At 40.3% G+C, this 19783-nt stretch overlaps 1 protein-coding gene across 1 annotated transcript in view; it reads left to right on the top strand.

The window, feature by feature from the left end:
- Positions 1 to 19783, top strand: part of GOT1 (glutamic-oxaloacetic transaminase 1) — a 39485-nt gene that overhangs the window by 1215 nt on the left and 18487 nt on the right. The window contains exons 2-7 of the mRNA XM_072627002.1: positions 12597 to 12778; positions 17075 to 17198; positions 17580 to 17692; positions 18008 to 18112; positions 18775 to 18925; positions 19055 to 19220. Coding sequence (XP_072483103.1) covers positions 12597 to 12778; positions 17075 to 17198; positions 17580 to 17692; positions 18008 to 18112; positions 18775 to 18925; positions 19055 to 19220 — 841 coding nt within the window. The remainder of the gene's footprint in view (positions 1 to 12596; positions 12779 to 17074; positions 17199 to 17579; positions 17693 to 18007; positions 18113 to 18774; positions 18926 to 19054; positions 19221 to 19783) is intronic.

Raw genomic sequence — 19783 nt, 5'->3', positions numbered from 1 at the left:
AAAATGAAAAAGTTGGTCGAGGTGGCTTCTGAAGCCCCTTCTGGCTGTAACGTGACTTGGGATTTATTTGCTATTTCAGCATCACCACGTGGGTGTTTGAGCTCTCATAGATAATTTCCTGCCTTGTTTGTCCAATAGGTTGCCAAGTAGAGGGAGAAATAACCTGTGGGAGAAAACACAAATAAATAGAGTTGGAGAAGCGAGGGAAGAAAAATGAGTTATTAAGCCAAGGGTAAATCGATGGAGGGTTGGGAGACGATTTTTATCTTTGGTGGCTGTTCTTTGTACAACACAGAAATACTGCCACCTGTACGTAAACAGCATCCATTTTAGGGATAAGAGATGGCCGTAGACAAAATGTTTTATCAATAGATTGGAGGAAGTGTTTGGATTTTAGGGGTAAGAGACAAAATGTTTCATCGGACAATAAATTAGAGGACGTGTCTATTTGAATCATCCTGAATGGTGGTGGTCACCTTCGGACAGTTCTTTGTCTAACCTTGTAATACATAGATTGTGTTGTGGTCTTTTTCTGTTCTAGAGAAATGATGTTCATCTAAGGCTGGTGGGAAACCTGCAGCCTCAGGATCACACTTGAGGGCCACATAGAGCCTTGAGGCTGGAGGTTTCCCACCTCTCATCTAAGGAGATTTCTCTTAAAAAGAAAACAAAAAACCAAAATCTTAATTGGAAGTTATTTGGGTTTTTCTTCATATTATATTAATTTCTTTGGTCCTAAAGCTGTAAAGCCAAACAAGTTACTTCAGTGTTTCCTGTTGATATGGAATAGATATATTCTGCCTTTTTCTGGTCTGAAACCTTGGTTAGGGTCAGCTAATAGCGGTGGGCACATCGGGTTTTGTGATAAAAAGAAGGCCTTTGGGATTGATCTTTATTGTGATGACGTCTTTGTAATCTTTTTAGAATTCTAAGTAATTCTCTTTCAAAAGTTTTCAGAAACATTTTATCTGGGTGTAGGGAAGGTGCTTCCAAATTGGGGATTCCTAGTGTGGAATGCACCATGCACACTTACAGCTTTTCTGAGAGTTGCCTGAGAGGTTTATCAATTTACCTATGTTCACACAGCCTTGTCAGAGGCAGAACTGAAACCCAGGTTTTACTGACTACAAGAACAGGCTCTTGTCCACTTCAACATTAGGCTGAAGAATCTTAGGTTCCTAAGACCATCTAGTCTCATTTTGCAGATGAGGAAACTGAGACCTAGAGAGGTAAAGTGAACTTTACTCAAAGTCACATTCAACAGCATTATAATGGTATTTTTAGCATGTCATGTGACGTCTTCTGAGGCATTTAGATGCTGGGTACGAAAACTCCCTTTTCACTACCAAGTGTTCACTATGGACAGCACCACTGTCTCGGTGATCTAACTGGTTACATTAGTAGCCTGTACACGGCCTCTTTATATCATTGCATCCATGGATCTTATTTGTACTTTGCTACTGTATTCTCCCTGGGACTGAGAAAGGTAAGTTAAACAACTTCCTTTGTGGAGAACTTACAACTGTAAGAAAATTGCTTCAAGGGAAACCCAAGGGAGATGCCCAGCTACTCTACTGTAATTGGTAATTTGTCAGTGATTAATGCGGTGTAGCTTCTAGAACTCTACTACCTAGTCTTGGAATCAGAAGGGCTGCATTTGAATTCCAGTTACTACGCCTACTTACTTAACTCTGACCTTCAGCAAGTAGTTCTGGCTCTCTCAGGGGACTCCCCTAATTTGTAAAATGGAATAACAGTGCTACACTACTGATTTCATGAGTAAATACTGTATTTCCCCATTGTCTTATATGGGGGAGTACTATGTAAATCTTTTTTTTTTTTAATTTTTATTTAACTTTTAATATTTATTTTCACAAAATTTTGGGTTACAAATTTTCTCCCCTTTTATCCCCACCCCCCCCATACCCAAGCATTCTAGTTGCCCCTGTGACCAATCTGCTCTCTCCTCTATCCTCCCTCCCTGCCCTTGTCTCTGTCTTCTCTTTTGTCCTGTAAGGCCAGATAGCTTTCTTAACCCCTTAACCTGTATTTCTTATTTCCCAGTGGTAAGAACATTACATTTGATCCTAACACTTTGAGTTCCAACATCTTTAGCTCCCTCCCTCTCCACCCCTTCCCCTTGGAAGACAAGCAATTCAATATAGGCCATATCTGTTTAGTTTTGCAAATGATTTCCATACTAGTTGTGTTGTATGGGACTAACTATATTTCCCTCCATCCTATCCTGTCCCCCATTACTTCTATTCTCTTAAGATCCTTTCCCTCCCCATGAGTGTCGGCCTCGGATTGCATTCTCCTCCCCATGCCCTCCCCTCCATCCTCCCCCCCACCCTGCTTGTGCCCCTGTCCCCCACTCTCCTGTATTATGAGATAGGTTTTCCTATCAAAATGAGTGTGCATTTTATTCTTTCCTTTAGTGGAATGTGATGAGAGTAGACCTCATGTTTTTCTCTTTCCTCCCCTCTTTATCCCTCCACTAATAAGTCTTTTGCTTGCCTCTTTTATGAGAGATAATTTGCCCCATTCAACTTCTCCCTTTCTCCTCCCAATATTTCTCTCTCACTGCTTGATTTCATTTTTTTTTTTAAGATATTATCCCATCCTCTTCAAATCACTCTGTGCACTCTGTCTCTATGTATGTGTGCGTGTGTGCATGTGTATGTGTGTAATCCCACCCAGTACCCAGATACTGAAATGTTTCAAGAGTTACAAATATTGTCTTTCCATGTAGGAATGTAAACAGTTCAACTTTAGTAAGTCCCTTATGACTTCTCTTTGCTGTTCACCTTTTCATGGTTCTCTTCATTCTTGTGTTAGAAAGTCAAATTTTCTTTCCAGCTCTGGTCTTTTCATCAAGAAAATTTGAAAATCCTCTATTTCATTGAAAGACCATTTTTTCTCCTGAAGTATTATACTCAGTTTTGCTGGGTAGGTGATTCTTGGTTTTAGTCCTAGTTCCTTTGACTTCTGGAATATCCTATTCCATTCCCTTCGATCCCTTAATGTAGAGGGTGCTAGATCTTGTGTTATCCTGATTGTATTTCCACAATACTTGAATTGTTTCTTTCTAGCTGCTTGCAATATTTTCTCTTTCACCTGGGAATTCTGGAATTTGGCCACAATGTTCCTAGGAGTTTCTCTTTTTGGATCTCTTTCATGCGGTGTTCTGCGGATTCCTTGAATATTTATTTTGCCCTCTGGTTCTAGAATCTCAAGGCAGTTTTCCTTGATAATTTCATGGAAGATGATGTCTAGGCTCTTCTTTTGATCATGGTTTTCAGGTAGTCCCAGGATTTTTACATTGTCTCTCCTGATTCTGTTTTCCAGGTCAGTTGTTTTTCCAATAAGATATTTCACATTATCTTCCATTTTTCGAATCTTCTCGCTATGTTCTGTGATATCTGTCTTTCTCATAAAGTCCTTAGCATCCATCTGTACCATTCCAGTTTTGAAAGATCTATTTTCTTCAGTGAGCTTTTGAATCTCCTTTTCCATTTGGCTAATTCTGCTTTTGAAAGCATTCTTCTCCTCATTGGCTTTTTGAACCTCTTTTGCCAATTGAGTTAGGCTAGTTTTCAAGGTGTTAATTTCTTCACCATTTTTTTGATTCTCCTTTAGCAGGGAGCTGATCTGCTTTTCATGCTTCTCTTTCATCCCTCTCATTTCTCTTCCCAGTTTTTCCTCCACCTCTCTAACTTGATTTTCAAAATTCTTTTTGAGCTCTTCCATGGCCTGAGCCCATTGGGTGGGCTGGGGCACAGAATCCTTGATTTCTGTGTCTTTGCCTGATGGTAAGCATTGTTCTTCCTCATCAGAAAGGAAGGGAGGAAGTGTCTTTTCTCCGAGAAAGTACCCTTCAATAGTTTTATTTCTTTTCCCTTTTCTGGGCATTCTCCCCAGCCAGTGGCTTGACCTCTGAATATTCTCCTCACACCCACCTCACCTCCTGATCCTCCCAGCCAGCATTTGGGGACTGGGATTCAAATGCTGCTTCCAGCCTTAGGGCTTTTGGTGGGGGCAGGGCTGCTATTCAGTGTGAGAATTAAGTTCAGATGGTCAGGTCGGGGCAGGGCTGCCTCTCAGGCACCGTTCCCTCAGGGGGTTTATGCACAGACCTTCCACAATGGATCCAGGCTCCCGCCCATTTGGGGAGTCCCTGTCTGCAGCCACCTCTCAGCTTCTATCTCCCAGGGGGGCCCGAGCCATGGGGACACCCCACTCCCCTCTCGACCCGCCAAAGAGACTCTCTCACCGACCCTCGTCACCTGTGGGGGGGGGGCTTGTGCCGCCGCAGGATATCCCGTCCCTAAAGCCTGCTCGGATCTGTACCTCTCGGAGCCGCGGCTGCCACAGGGCTGGGCTCCGCGTCTGCAGCACGACGGACCCACGACGGACCTTTTGCGAGAGGTTTGCAGGTCCCTCTGAGGGTGGAGGGAACCGCGTGGCCGCTGGAGATCCCCTCTCCGCAGCCCGCCCGGATCCCTTCCCCACGGTGTCGCAGCGGCCGCAGGGCTGCACTCAGCTCCCAGTCCCGGCGCCCAGTCCACAGCGCGAAGGACCCCTCGCGAGAGGTTTGCAGGTCTCTCCGGAACAGAAATCTCCCTCGCTCCAATATTCCGTGGCCTCTGGGTGCAGAATTCGTCGTGAGTTACTCCCCTCTAGCCATTCTGTGGGTTGTGGGTTCGGAGCTATGTGTTTGTGCGTCTTTCTACTCTGCCATCTTGGCTCCGCCCAGTACTATGTAAATCTTAACAGAATTGGCAGATAGGTGACTTCAAGGTGCAGTGGATAGAATGCTGGGCCTGGAGTCATGAAGACTCAATTCTCTCTGACACTTAGTGGCTGGGTGACTCTGGGCCAGTCACTTAATCCTGTTTACCTCAGTTTCCTCTTCTGCAGAATGAGCTGGAGAAGGAAATTGCAGGCCACTCTGGTATCTTTGCCAAGAAAATTCCAAATGGGGTCACGGAGAATCAGACATGACTGAAAAAATAACTAAAGAACAAATCTTTTTGTGTGTGTATCACAAAACAGTTTTATTTAGGAAAAGTATTTCGTGCAATTGGCTACTAGATAATTAGTCCTACTTAGCTGAAGGATTTAATTTTTAGTGTATAGAGCCATTAAAAAGTGATCCTTTTATTTTCAAAGGCAAAGGGTTTTTGTTTTATTCTGCATGGCAGATAATAAATGGTTTTACTTCTTTCCATCTTAAATATTCAAGAGAAGTTCCCTGTTAGAAATATTCTTCCTCTTCTACCAGGCCCCCCAACCCTTCAGGATTAATAAAACATTGCCTTGTCTTTTAAATTTTAACATCTGATATGGAAGCACACTATAAACTTTAATTCTAATGGAAAGGAAACATATATTGCATATTGTTTAAATATTAAACAGTAAAATTATTTTTTCATATTGACAGTAGATTGATAAATATTGACAATCAGTTTATCATGAATGGTTTTCCACAGCAAATCTTTACAGTGACATTTAAGTGTGCTATTGTTGTTCTAATCTATTTAACCAAACTGTTCTCATTCTTGTATCCAAATACCTTCTTCTCCCAGATAATTGCTTCTTGCTGTGATACATCATAATTCTCTAATTTTTAAGAATTTGACCTGTAAGTTTATTGCCATAGAGAATTCCTGATAAGGAAACTCCCATTGTATATAGTCTTAGATTTAGAAATCTACCTAGAGTGTCCTGAGGGATTAAGTGTTTTGTCCTGGATCACACAGCCAGTCTCTGTCTGAGGAAGATTGGAAACCAGGTCATTCAGTTAATAAAGTTTCTTTTTAAAAATGTAAATAGTATTTAATTTTTTCCCCAATTACACTTAAAGACAATTTCAACATTGTTTTTCATAAGATTTTGAGTTCCAAATTTTTCTCCCTTCCCTAGATGACAAACAATCTGATATAGGGTAATAAAATAGTTGGTAAGGGCCTCCTACTGTGTGCAGGCATTGTGGGTGGAAGCAAAGAAAGGTTAAAGATAGTCCCTGCTCTCTCAAAGACTCCTCAGTCTAATGGAGGCAACATGCAAACAACTTCACACAAAAAAGCTATCTACTGGATAAATTGGAGATAATCACACAAGGGAGGTATTGACATTAAGGGGCTCAGAGAGGCTTCTTGCAGAAGATGGATTTTAGTTGGAATTTGAAGGATGCCAGGAAAGCCTGGAGGCAGAGATGAGGAACACAGCATTCTGGCCACTTACATGGCCAGAGATAACCTCTGAAGTCAGGAAGTAAAGAGTCTCATTGGAGGAAGAGCCAGAAAGGCAATGTCAATGCTATCAGAGAATATATTTGGGGTATAAGGTGGAAGATCAGAAAAGTTCTTTCTGACCTATCCCAGGCTACCTCTTACATCATTTAAACAAAGCAAAATAACACAATGTCAGACTAACAGACCTTTGTAATATTCATACATTATTTAGTGCTTCCTGGATGTAAGTCAGCTCTATATGTGTATAATCTCATTTGGGACAATTAAGTGAGATAGGTCTTACAGATAACTAGTCCTGTGTCACTTCCAGTAAGTGGTTTCCAATCCCTGAAGTCCAGATTTCTTTCCATTGTAGAGGGTTCTTTTTTAAAATAGTTATACAAATATTTTAAATAAGTTCACAGACTCCAGGTTAAGAATCCCTGCTGCGTGTGTGTGCGCGCGCGCACGCACGTGCTTATATCTACACATGTGTTTGTGCGTCCCGCCCGTTTGGGGAGCCCCTGTGTGTGCATATATATGTGTAGTATAAGAATATAGTCGTCTTAAAACCCTGCTGTTGTCAAATCATTATAACCATATATGAAAAATTGTGTGAATCACTTAATATTTTGTGCTCTTCCCTTATTTTCTATTCAGTGTAGTTTTGAGTTGTCCCTCCAAAGGGAAGTAGATGTAACCAGGAAAAGAATGGGCTGTAGCTGTCTAGCTTGTCATTGAGGGTACCTTTGACTTAATCCACCCTCTGGGTCTTGTTTACTGCCTACTTTGGACTTTCTAGGTCTTAAAAGAGTTTCTTAGCCTGTAAAGTCCTTGCAAAACAAAATCTGGGAGACAAATCTACCAGAGGGCTAGGAAAATTGACCAGAGATAGTCGGTTTCACTGGTACAAGTGCCTCCTGTTGAAACCCTTCAGCTCTTTATTAAAGTCTTTAGGCAAAGGGCACCGATAATAGGGTGGGACCTGAATATATATGGGCCAGGGTTTGTGTAGGAAGAAGAGGAAGCAGCAAAAAGTAGCATTTGTCAGTTTTCCGTGTGCAGATTTGTACATGTGCAGATTTTCAAGGGCACACTGAAAATTCTAGATTTCTCTACATTAAAAGAAAAGTTTTGATTTTACCTTTCTTTTGAATTCAGCCACATTATCCAATTTATCATGCACCTTATTCACTATTCTTGGCTCTGAATGAGTTTGCCTGCTTTCAGAAATGAAATCCACCCCCACAAAGATGGAAGACTTTCTATCACCACACAAGAATGCCCTCCAAACTCTTAAAAGAGAGCTTCAAAAATAGAATGAGAGGTGGAAGTTCCATTGCAGTAAATATATAGCTTCCTAATAGGTAAACCACACACTTGGATTGATAAGGTCTGGCATTTTAAAAAATCAAGCATTTTATTTTAAAGTCATACTTCATAAATTAATCTTTCCATTTTTTGTTAGAGGTACTAGATTGGTAACGGGTCAATTGAATGAACAAAAATATCTTCAGGTCCATGCACTAAGTATACAAGCGTGAGACAGTAATACAGGCCAGCTAATTGGTAGGAATAACACATGGATAGTAGCAGCCAGGGAAGGAAATTTTGATTTGGGAAGTCTCGGGGATGGTGAGTAGAGCCATATGACAGTTGATTGTCAGGCATGGATTTCAGTCAGCATTTGACTAAATCTTCCATATAATGACCTTGCAGATAAGATAGTGAAATATGGACTGTTGGATGGATGGATCAGCTTGGTATGTTGGAAAGAACATTGGACTTGTGTTGGTGTAAGCAAAGTACTTTGTAAACCATAAAGTACTCTGTAACTATGAACTGCTGTTCTTAATATTTACCTTCCCAAAGAGTGTTGATGAGTGCCTTGGTGTCACATTAAAAGCAGCTCTGTGCTGGAATTCCACAGGACCTTTGGGCCTGTTCTTTCTTTTCCCTTTCTCCTCCCTTATCAGTATGTTTACTTGTGTTAGTCAGCCAGAGAAAACATTTCCAAGAAAGAGCACTTAATGGAATAATATGGTTTCAAAAAAGCGGCAATAGAACATCCCCCCCAAATCTGGGCCATGCTGTCTGTCCTACCAACAGAGACATACTTATCACTGGGAACAGTATACCCATGGAAGGCACATGCGCAGAGGAGTAAACATCTAGGGACACGTGTCTGGGCTTACATCTGGGAGAAGGGGGTCACACAACATGTAGGGAACAAATGTGGTGCATGCATAGAAAGGCAACTTGTGCCTCCCATGCTGCAGGCCTTATTCTTTTCAACATTTTAGTCAATAATTTGGATGAAGACATGCTTATAACTATTCAGGTCATAGAACTGGGGAGGAGAACTAATAAGACAGGTGATATAGCATAATGATTCAGAGTGGTTCTAACTGGCTGAAACCCTGGCTTGGGCTGAGTACATTGAAATATAATAGGGATAAGTATAAAAGGCTTCATTTAGGCTAAAAAAAATCAGTTGTGTGAAGTACAGGGTAGGACATGCATGACTACCCAGCTGTTCATTTGAAAAAGATTTGAGGGGTTTATTTGATCTCCAACTTAATGTGAATCAGACTACAATGCAGCTACTAGGAAAGGTGATGCAATCTTAGGCTCCATTAATAAAAACATTGCATCTAGATTATTGGGAACAATAGTCCCATTGTCTTCTGTGCTGCTCAGTGCACATCTGGAACATTATGCTCAGTTCTGGGGGCCATACCTGAGGAGTGACATTGACCTGAGGAAGTGGAAGGTTGGGATGGGGACAGGGTAGGATAACTTGTTTATAGGTATTAGAGAAGGCTGGTGTATACTTGGGTTCTGTATTGCCATAGATGTCAGAATGAAGGTCAGAAGTTATGAGGGGGTATTGTCAAATTATATTTAAAAGAATTTTTCTTAGAATTACAGTACAATAAGCAACGTCACAGAGCCTTAGAACTAGAAGGAACCTTTTTCAGTTGTTTCATTTGTATCCAACTCTTCATGATCCCTTTTCTTGGCAAAGATATTGCAGTGGTTTGCCATTTGCTTTTCCAGTTCATTTTACAGATGAGGAAACTGAGGCAAACAGGGTGAAGTGACTTGCCCAGGGTCACACAGCTAATAAGTATCTGAGACTGGATTTGAACTCAGGCCCTCTGGACTTCAGGCCTGGCGCTCTGTGCACTATGGCACCACCTAGCTGCCTAAGAAAAATCCTTAGATTAGAGGTTATCTAATTTAACCCCTTCATTTTACAAATGAGGAAAAAGCCTCAGAGAACTTAGATGACTTATCCAAGGTGACATAGGTGGTAGGTAATGTGAAAATCTAAAACTAAGAGGTAACTTGGTTCCCTGGAAAGTATGCTGGAGTTGTAGTCAGAGAACCTGGGTTGGTAACCCTGCCTCTACCACTTACATCTTTGTGACCTTGGAAAAAATCACTTATAAATGAGGGATTGGACTACATGAATGCTGAGATCCCTTCTACCTCCAGTTCTTTTCCATCATACTACATCATCTGAGGGACTGAAGTATTGTCTTTGAGGACTCACGGGCAGCCACTAGAGGACCATCTGTTAGGATGCTGCAGAAGAGATCCTGGCTCTCATCCAACTCTTAAGATAACTACTATGGAAAGTATTATGGAATTTGTCCTAAGGCAAAGATGATGAAATTAATATAATTTAAGTGAACAAATGAACAGCCAAAGACCAACAGACACTGGAATATAAGAAAATGCAGCAGGGCATAACTGTAGAAGCGAAGCCTTGGGTAACTGAATAAATGCTTTGTTGGAGGGTTTTTGCCAAAGGACTTTGCTCATGATTGATGCTAGCAGGTGCTAACTACGTATGGCCAACACAGTTGGTCACTGGCATTCTAAACCTTCTTTGCCCCCATCTGCTGTTTTCATATTCATAGGAACAAAGTAACTCCCAAAACGCAGCAATCCTTCTCTGAAAATTGGAAAACTGAAGAGCAGAGGGTTTATTTCAGTGAGGGTTTATCATGTTCATGCATCTTTATTCACCCCAAGTAGGTAATAGTGATATATATACATATATATGTACCCTAAATAGGTAATAGTTATATATATGTTATATATGTATACATATATGTGTGTACATATGTGTGTGTGTATTTATATATGTTCACAGAGAAAGCACTATACCTCAGAGCAGTCATAGGAAATTTCTAATATATTTGGAAGGGAGTATGGAACTAACCATTTCAGGTATTTGTGTCACACACAGTCAATTTTATGGACTGGTAAGAACAAGGATAACCAGTGGGCAGTCTTTGTGCTCTGATAATGTCCTCATCAATCTCCATGGGCCAGGACAAGGACCTTCACCAGACCTATCTCAAGCTGCCTTTGTTTATAGCTAGGGTGGGGTTTAGCTCAACCTGATTAAGAGTAAATGCAGACGAATGTAGGGACAAAACTAGAATGCTGACATTACTAAAGGGAGGGGCTTTTCAACAGAGAAGTTAGTATTACATTTGATATTAACAATATTCCTATCAGTAGCTTCCCATAGTACCTGGCACATAATAGGCCCTTAAAAAATACTTGTTGACTGATGCCTCTGCAATAAAATTCAGACTGTCATTTAAGGCCACTCAGTTTGGTTACCTTTCTAAACTTATTTCATATTGCCACCTATAATGCACTCTATCTTCTTACTATGTTACAAGAGCCATTTTTTCCTAAAGGTGCCCTTCACCCAACTAGCCAAAAGTGCTTTCTCTCTTCTAGATATTCCCTAGGGCACTTTAGTACTTATCTGTCTACCTGCCTTCCCCAGATATGAGCCTCCAAGGGCTGGAAGGAGCTTTCTTTGCCTCTCTATATCTCCTTACACCCTTTAAGTGATAAGTATCGAATTGAAGGACTTACACCTGACTTTTTTAAGCTTTTAGTGCTCACTAAGGCTGGGGAGGGGAAACTTCAGTCACAGGTGGCCCTCAAGTATAGCCCTTTGAATCCAAACTTCACAGATTCCAGCAAAGGGCTGCCCTTGAGGACCTAGGGGGCCACCTGTGGCCTTAAGGTCCCCCACCCCTGCACTAATGTTTAGTGATTAAACCCTTGGTTCTATCAGGTGGAATGGGCATTTTCCACAAAACTGCCTTTCCTCTTATTCATGCTTGGTTAATTTCTATGTAACATGATTAATATGAAAATGTGTTTGATAAGAACTGCATGTAAGACTGCATGCTGTCTCGGGGCAGGGAGAGGGGGAGAAAATTGAAAACTTAAGGAAGTGCTTGTTGAAAACTGAAAACAAATACATTAGTTAAATTTTAAAAAATAATGGGTAGCCATTGAAGAGTCTTGTAGGAAAGTGGCATGGTCTGGCCTAAGATTATTTTAACTTCTGTATAAATGATGGATCAGGGACGTAAAGAATGGAAATAATTAAAAATCCATAGGAATAGTCCTTATGAGAAGTTATGATGGCCAAATGAGGATAGTGACACTGGAGAGATGTTGTGTAGGTACACTCAACAAGACCTATAACTTCTTGGATGTGGTTTGAGGGAGAGAGGAATTGAGAATGATTCTGAGGTTGCCAAGCGCTATACCTGGAAGAATTGTGGTATTCTCAAAAAGAAATAATAGCAAAATTTGGAGGATGGGTAGGGTTAGGGGACTGGGCAGGGGAGAGGGGAAGGAAACAATTCTCTTTTTTCACATTTGAAGTTTGAGATCCCTATGGGATATCTAGGGGACTTCTGTTGGACTATATGGCTTTTGAGATAGGTTCCTTCCAACTCTACACTTCAGTGATTCTAATAGTTTTTGTACATTGACCCTTACTTGAAGGAATTATTGATGGCAGTGGCAGTTACTTGTTTTTGAAATGTAAGTGTATTCCTAAGGAATCTTTGGTTATTAACTAGTAATGCATACTATAGAGAAATGAAATACTGCTTCTTCTACCCATGTCTATGTTTGCATATAAATTTGTAGGAGCAGAGTGTATCTGGTGCTTGAATTTTTCCCTATATGAGCGTATTTCTTAGGCACATTTGACCCAGTTTGAGAACATTGATTTCTAGATGTAAGGAGAAGTTAACTGGAAATGAGGGGCTAGATAATATACAGAGGGAGAAAAGATCCCTAGTTTTTAATGATAGGAATGAAACATTAAGAAAGTAAACCCAGTCCCAATAACACTATGGCCTCAGCATAATGCATAAAGTTTCTGTATGGTGATCACTTTAATATAGGACTTTATTAATGGTTTTCTATCCCATTTTGGAGAAGGAGATGATAAGCCTCTCTGTTGTGCCAAACTTTCATATTAAGGAGGATTCCATTAAGATGCTCCTTTCTGTCTTGCAGCATATCGCACAGATGATTGCCAACCCTGGGTTTTGCCAGTAGTGAGAAAGGTGGAACAGCAGATTGCTAGAAATGAAAGTCTAAACCATGAGTACTTGCCTATCTTGGGATTGCCGGATTTCCGAAGTAATGCTTCCCGAATTGCTCTTGGGGATGACAGCCCAGCCATCAAGGAGAAGCGGGTAAGTTTTGGGTAAGGAATCACTTATCCTTTAACAACTTGTGAAGGAAATTCATATAAATGATACTTTGAAGTAAACCAAATGCCAGTGATGAGCAAGACCAGAGCAGATGGCCGTAGACTATTCCACGGAAAGCATGTTCTTTGGTGTATATTCTTGGCTGATTGCCTAGCACTTTAATATGAACTAACTGATCATAACACTCCTTTCTAATTTGGCAATCATCCAATTCCATTTGGTCACCTAGTTGTATTCCAATACATTAGGGAATTAATAATCAAATTACAAGTATCTGATGAGCCCCTATTTTGTGTTTCCTGTGCTTAGCACTAAGGGGCAGCTAGATGATTATAGTTCTGGAATCAGGAAGACTCATCTTTCTGAGGTTCAAATCTGGCCTCAAACACAAGCTGTGTGACCCTGGGCAAGTCACTTAATCCTCTTAGTCTTAGTTTCCTCATCTGTAAAATGAGCTATAGAAGGAAATGACAAACCACTCCAGTTTCTTTGCCAAGAATCACAAAGAGTCAGCTATGGCTAAAAATAACTGAACAACATTACAAGTTCTAGAGTGGAAGAAATCTGTAAGAGCTGATTAAAAAGAGATAATACAAGTGCAACTTGAGACCCTTTGAGGATGGGCAAGATTTGAAGAGATGAAACAGTCATGGATAGAGGGCCAGACTTGGAGTCAGACAGATCTGGGTTGAGTTCTGTCTTTTATACATATTGTGTGATTAACAGCAACTTCTCATAACAAATCTACTTTCCTGGATGGAGTTTCCATACTGGGAACTTCCCATGCTGACAAAATAACGAATCCAGGGACTCCCTCCTCCCCCCAATAAATGGAAAGATTTGCATAGGAAAAAGGAGAGCATTTCCAGCGAGGGGAACAGGACAAATGAAGTCAAAAAAGCAGAACTAAACACAACATAATTGTAGGCCAGTAGAGCATGTTACCGCGGTAGTTTTGGGAAATAAGTTTGGGCAGGTAGAATAGTGCCAAGCCTTGAGATGAGCTTTTGTTTTTATAACTCTTGTGCCCAGTCGTGTGCCTTGTGCATAGTAACCACTTAATAAATGTTTATTGAAGTAAATTTATTAAAGAATTATTAACTGAAGGTTTTTTAATTAATTGAACAGGGTTGTTAAATGAGTTTGACAGTACTTACACAGTTCATTGGAGAAGGGGAACATGGGAGTAGAGCTAAGAGGCTTTTGCAATAATTGAGTTATACTTGTTGCCATTTCTAGGCTGCCCTTACTTTTCTTTGTATGGGATAGGGAGGGGTTGAGAAGAGTTGCTGGTTCTATGATGCAACATCTAGCATTTTCCAGGTCATAAGTAACACCTAAAAGAAGGAAACAGACCTAGGAATCCTGCATTTGGGGCACCAACATTCTCACAACTTTCTAGTTTCCTTCTTGATAGACAGGTGTCCACATGACTAATAAGCAAAATTTCAGGGTAGAGTTATAATTTCCTTCCCTGAGGATCAGGTAAACTCTGAGGAGGGGGAGGGTTCTTGGGAACCAGGGTCAGTGAATAAGGAAGTTTATTTCTTGCTACTTTGAGTATTGACTTAGTTTAGATGCAAGTTACTTGTCTCCTGATTACAAGATAATACAAGTAAAAGGTGATAATGCATGATGGATGAGATAAAGAGGTTGTTATAAAACATCACTGCCTTAGAAGCACTAGAAACCTAAAGAACCAGATTGTAGATTGGGCATCTTGGCTCTTTTTTGCTTTGGTGACAATTACTAGGTAGCTTTAGAGAAATCACTTCTAGTCAGGTACAGGGCATCAGCCAATAAGTAAATACGTATTGAGATATGTTGATCAGATTGTTTCCATAGCCTTAATTTGAAAGCAGCATCGTTATTATAAGGAGAAATCAGAGAGCATATAATCTGAAAAGGCGTATCAGGTTAAGACTGTGGCCATTGCCAATAGCGAATTCTGCCGAGTGTATTAAATAGTCTTGGAGCTGGTATGGCCATTTCAGGTCCCATGGGGTCAGTGAAAACTAGTGACAAGGGAATGAGCTGCCTGATTTTTGTTAGTATCTGTGTACTTTTCAATACAGGCCTATCAAGGGGCTTGAATGTGTGTTGTGAGAATCAGTTTTATCTTAGTTCAGAGAACCTTATTACCACCTTAGCCACAGGCTAAGTTTTTTTCCGCCACAGCAATAAAGCCTTAACAATTAAAAGGTAGCAATTTAACACACATGCATGCATCAATATAAGGATTTATAGGCTCAGACTCGTGCTTTGGGGCCTACATTGTTTGTCTTTCAGGTTTTTTTCCTCCTTGTTTTCTGTTAAAAGAAAAATTTTATCAATATCTTTTCGTTTTTATATCACTTACGTGTTCTCTTCTCCCAGACCCGTCTCCTTATTGCAAAAAAAAAGTTCAGCAAAGCTATCTTACACATAAAAAAAAGTCTCTAACTTAAGAGTATTTCACATTCATAGTCCTCTACTTCTGTAAAGAAGAAAGGGAGATAGTTTTCCCCTACTTAGTGTAATCTGTACAGCAATTGTTTCTTACAGAACACTAATGATCTGTTTTGTTTCGTGCCCCACAACTTATTTAGCCATTTTCCAGTCAATGGGTATCTGCTTTGTTTGCAGGTCTTTGGTCCTACAAAAAAGTACTGCTATAAATATGTTCATGTGTATGGGGTCTGTTTTTTTGTCATTAGCTTCTTTGGGGTCAGGCCTATCAGTATAATCTCCAGGTCAAGGGATATGGATGTTTCAGTCACTTTTCTTCACATAATTCCAAACTATTTTCCAAAAGGATTGGACCAATTCACAGCAGAGCATTAATATTTCAGTCTTTCTGAGACCTCTTCAAGATTCTCTTGCCATCTTTGCCAATTTGCTGGGTGCTAGATGAAGCCTCATAGTTGTTTTCATTTGTATTTCAATTATTAGTGATTTGGAGCATTTGTTCATATGGTTGTTAATGATTTGCAATTCTTTTGAGAACTGTGTGTTCATATTCTTTGACCACTTGTCAAGTAAAGAATGACTTTGGATCGTCTTTTCCTGTCCAGTCATTTACTTTGCAAATACTCTGATTCAGGTTTGTTAGCTTAAAGTATTAGCTAGACTTAGTTCTTAATTTGGTGTATTCTACCAGTAAAGATATACTTTCTTTGTTAAATAGTTATCTCAAAATTACATGATGCAAGCATAGATAGGAAAATGTGTTTGTACATGTGTGAGGATGCTCAGTCTGAAAACTAATCCACCCTGTATTTCACTGAATTGATGTGATTTGTGGTGTGACTCTTAAGAGGAGATGAAGTTGAGCAGAGGAAAGGATTGAGTATAACATATGATATCAGAATGTTTCTGAAAAATAACCTCAAAGATCATCTAATCATTCTGCACAGAAAGAAATTAATTTCTAGAGAGAATAATAAGTGGCTTGCCTATCTCTGATCATTTAGGTAGTAACAGAGCTGGCTTTTGGGCTCTATACCATGGCTCTTTCCAGCCCTACTTGTGCTCCCTTGATACTGTGCCTCCTATTAACCCTGGGTCACCTCCACTTCAGGATGAGGTATTGGAAGAGGAATTCATTATGCACTAATAGTATAAAACTTTATCTCCCAATAAGATGTGCAATTAAATTGTCACTACAGTAAGAGAACAAGAATATATGGTATTGTGATTGTAATTGTCCTCAGAGGAATTATTATGTTAATTAAAGCAAAACTCTTCTGAGCTTACCAAATTGAACCTTGGAGGAAGCCAGGTGGTACAGTGGATAGAGCACCAGTGCAGGAGTCAGGAGGACCTGAGTTCAAATCTCACCTCAAGTCACTTGACACTCACTAGCTGTGGGGCCTTGGGCAAGTCACTTAACTCCAATTGACTCATCCTGGGTCATCTCCAGTCATCCTGATGAATATCTGGTCACTAGATTCAGATGGCTCTGGAGGAGAAGTGAGGCTGGTGACCTACACAGCCTTCCCTCACTCAAAACAAAGTCAAGTGCAAGTCAGGTCATCATTTCTCTGATGGCATGGTCTTCTTCAGCAATGAAGGATGAACACACCAACTGAAAATAACAGACTGGTTTAGAAAGATGAGACATATGACTTAAAAATGGATTAATCTGACATCTGGAAACCATTTCATTTCATGTATTTTCTAAGGAATTGACAAATCTTAGTTCAGATTCTGCAGCAGAGAAGTATCCTACAGAGATGTTTAGTCTTTGGAAAATAGAAATAAACTTAATTACCCTTGAGCACTGATCTTCTATTTCAGATAGGAAGTGTGCAAGCTTTGGGAGGAACAGGCGCCCTTCGAATTGGAGCTGAGTTCTTACGCAAGTGGTACAATGGAACGAACAATGCAGCCACTCCTGTCTATGTGTCTTCTCCAACCTGGGGTGAGTTTTTCATTGTCAGGGAAGGATGAAAAGAGAGAAAAGGAAAGAATGCTATTTTTGACTTTTTTATTGATCACAGAGAAAATACTGACAAAACCTTGAGTTGACTTGTGTTGTGGGTTAACCTTATGCTAGACTTCAGATTTCACCAAGAATAAATACTAAAAATTTGAGGTTGGTAAATTGGACGGGCAAATAACTTGGTAGCAGGACATACCACTACAATAAAATTCAATTGCAATTGTATGGTGACTAGTAAAACTTATATTTATATCCTCTTGTAAATAACCCTATCTTATAATAGGAAAGATGTCTTCGATAAAAGGTCTGTATTCACTGTGGAACTTGAGTTTGTGAAACACTTGAACTTTGTATTTTCAGAAAATCATAATGGTGTGTTTGGTGCTGCTGGCTTTACGGACATCCGAACGTATCATTACTGGGATGCAGCTAAGAGAGGGCTTGACCTTCAGGGCCTGCTGCAAGATATGGAGGTGGGAGACTTATTCAAGTCATACATTTATCTATCTGTCTACCTACCTGTCTACCTATCTATATTTATCTGTTACATAATAGAAAATTACAGGGAGCCTTGTGGCTTCAGGAAGGAAAAAGAAGAGATCTTTAGGTTGAGGAGGGCTGGAACTACTTTTCTCAAATCAGGTGGTGTTTTCTGGGGTTTAATTACATGTATGGAAGAAATCCAGCTTCCTTATTACTTTGATTGGCTTACTAAAACAGTACTGCTTCTCTTTCCTGATATTTCCTGTTGATGCCAGTCAGAACTGATGTGTATTACTTTTCCTCAGAATGCTCCAGAATTCTCTATCTTTGTCCTTCATGCCTGTGCACATAACCCCACTGGCACTGATCCAACCCCAGAGCAATGGGAGAAGATTGCTTCTGTCATGAAGGTAACTACCACTTTAAGACATCTGTCCATTATGCTGTTGATACAACCAAATACTTTTTTAATGCATGTACTGGTATGATTCCAAAACCCACTTGATTGAGGGCATAAAGGCATCAATCAATCCAGAGAATCATCTCTCAGCAAAATCCGTATTAATGTTTTTAGAACCCTGCTGCACTGGTACAGTTGGCATTAAAAATCAAATGTTGAAAGATGTACCTTGTGCACTAAAGTTGGGATTGTGATCATTTCCTTCTTAAGAGCTCTTGAGAAACATAGTGTTAAAATGTATTGACTAAGAACTATCCAACTGGAATCTCTGAAGAGATTCAGTTGTAAAAGCTCAGAAGATTTCCCTTTAGTGTTCTCATATTCTGATATGTAGTGGGATAATCCTTGGTTTTGAATAGGTTCACACATGGTAGACCCCTTTCCCACATTGCCCATGGACCTGTCCAGCTCCTGGGTTCTGGCTTGCTACTCTGCTCTTAGATGAGCAGAGAAGGAGAGCAGCACTTGCACCTATCAGGGTGTAGAAAAAGACCTACAAACATCTTAACTGATGCTCATTCTGAGAAGATAGGTTGTTTTTGGTTAGGGCAGGAGGATGGGCATATTAAGACCAGGACAAGTTCTCCTCTAACTCTCCTTTCCTCCTTGCAGCGCCGATTTCTGTTCCCTTTCTTCGACTCAGCCTATCAAGGTTTTGCATCTGGAGACCTAGACAAGGATGCCTGGGCTGTCCGCTATTTTGTGAATGAGGGCTTTGAGCTCTTCTGTGCTCAGTCCTTCTCCAAGAACTTCGGGCTCTACAGTGAGTGCCCTCCTAAATAGACACCTTTAGCATGCTGGGCCCATATCACATACGTCTTGGCTGGGTTTGGAGCTTTTGTGTGTGGGAAGGATCATTGGATTTAGAGTTGATATATGTCTTTCTCTTTAGATGAGCGGGTGGGGAACCTGACCGTGGTTGGGAAAGATGGTGATAACGTCCTGCGTGTCCTTTCCCAGATGGAGAAGATTGTGCGTGTCTTGTGGTCCAACCCTCCTGCTCAGGGAGCTCGGATAGTGGCCACTACCCTTTCCAGCCCTGAGCTCTTTACTTTGTGGTAAGGTTCCCAGGTAGAAATAAGAGAACTAGAGGACTAGAGGCTTTATATACATAACCTATCCCATTGCATAAATGAGATGGTTTTGTTTTATGTTAATAACTAATAACCAGACTAATAGCTGAATTCATTTATCAAATATTTATTGCCTACTGTTGTACATGTAAAGTACTAAGTACCTGGTCTAGGGTAAGGTTGGGTTGGGGAATAAAGATGTTAACATGCTTCTTGCTCTCAGGGAGTTGTGCCTTTTAGCGTATCTGTGGACCTGAGAATCTCTTAGGAAGTTAAAGCAGGGAAATGGATTAATCAGACTCTCAAATTCCCTTTCATCCTAAAATTGAGTATTCCAGAGAATAAAAGATGCCTGAAACATCCTAGCACTTCATTTCCTACAAAACAAACTTCTTGACTCTCTTCTTCTTTGGCTAAATATCCATAATGGGAGGGATGTTTTGAACAAACATGTAATCAAATTTTTAAAAAGTGAAAATATTGCCTAAGTCAAATATTTGTTGTTGTTCAGTCATGTCCAACTCTTCAGGACCCCCCTTAGGGGTTTT

The sequence above is a fragment of the Notamacropus eugenii genome, chromosome 1 (genome assembly GCF_028372415.1).
Source record: "Notamacropus eugenii isolate mMacEug1 chromosome 1, mMacEug1.pri_v2, whole genome shotgun sequence".
Lineage (NCBI taxonomy): Eukaryota > Metazoa > Chordata > Mammalia > Diprotodontia > Macropodidae > Notamacropus > Notamacropus eugenii.
Note: the sequence above shows the minus strand (reverse complement) of the source record. Positions and strands in the feature narration are given on the sequence as shown.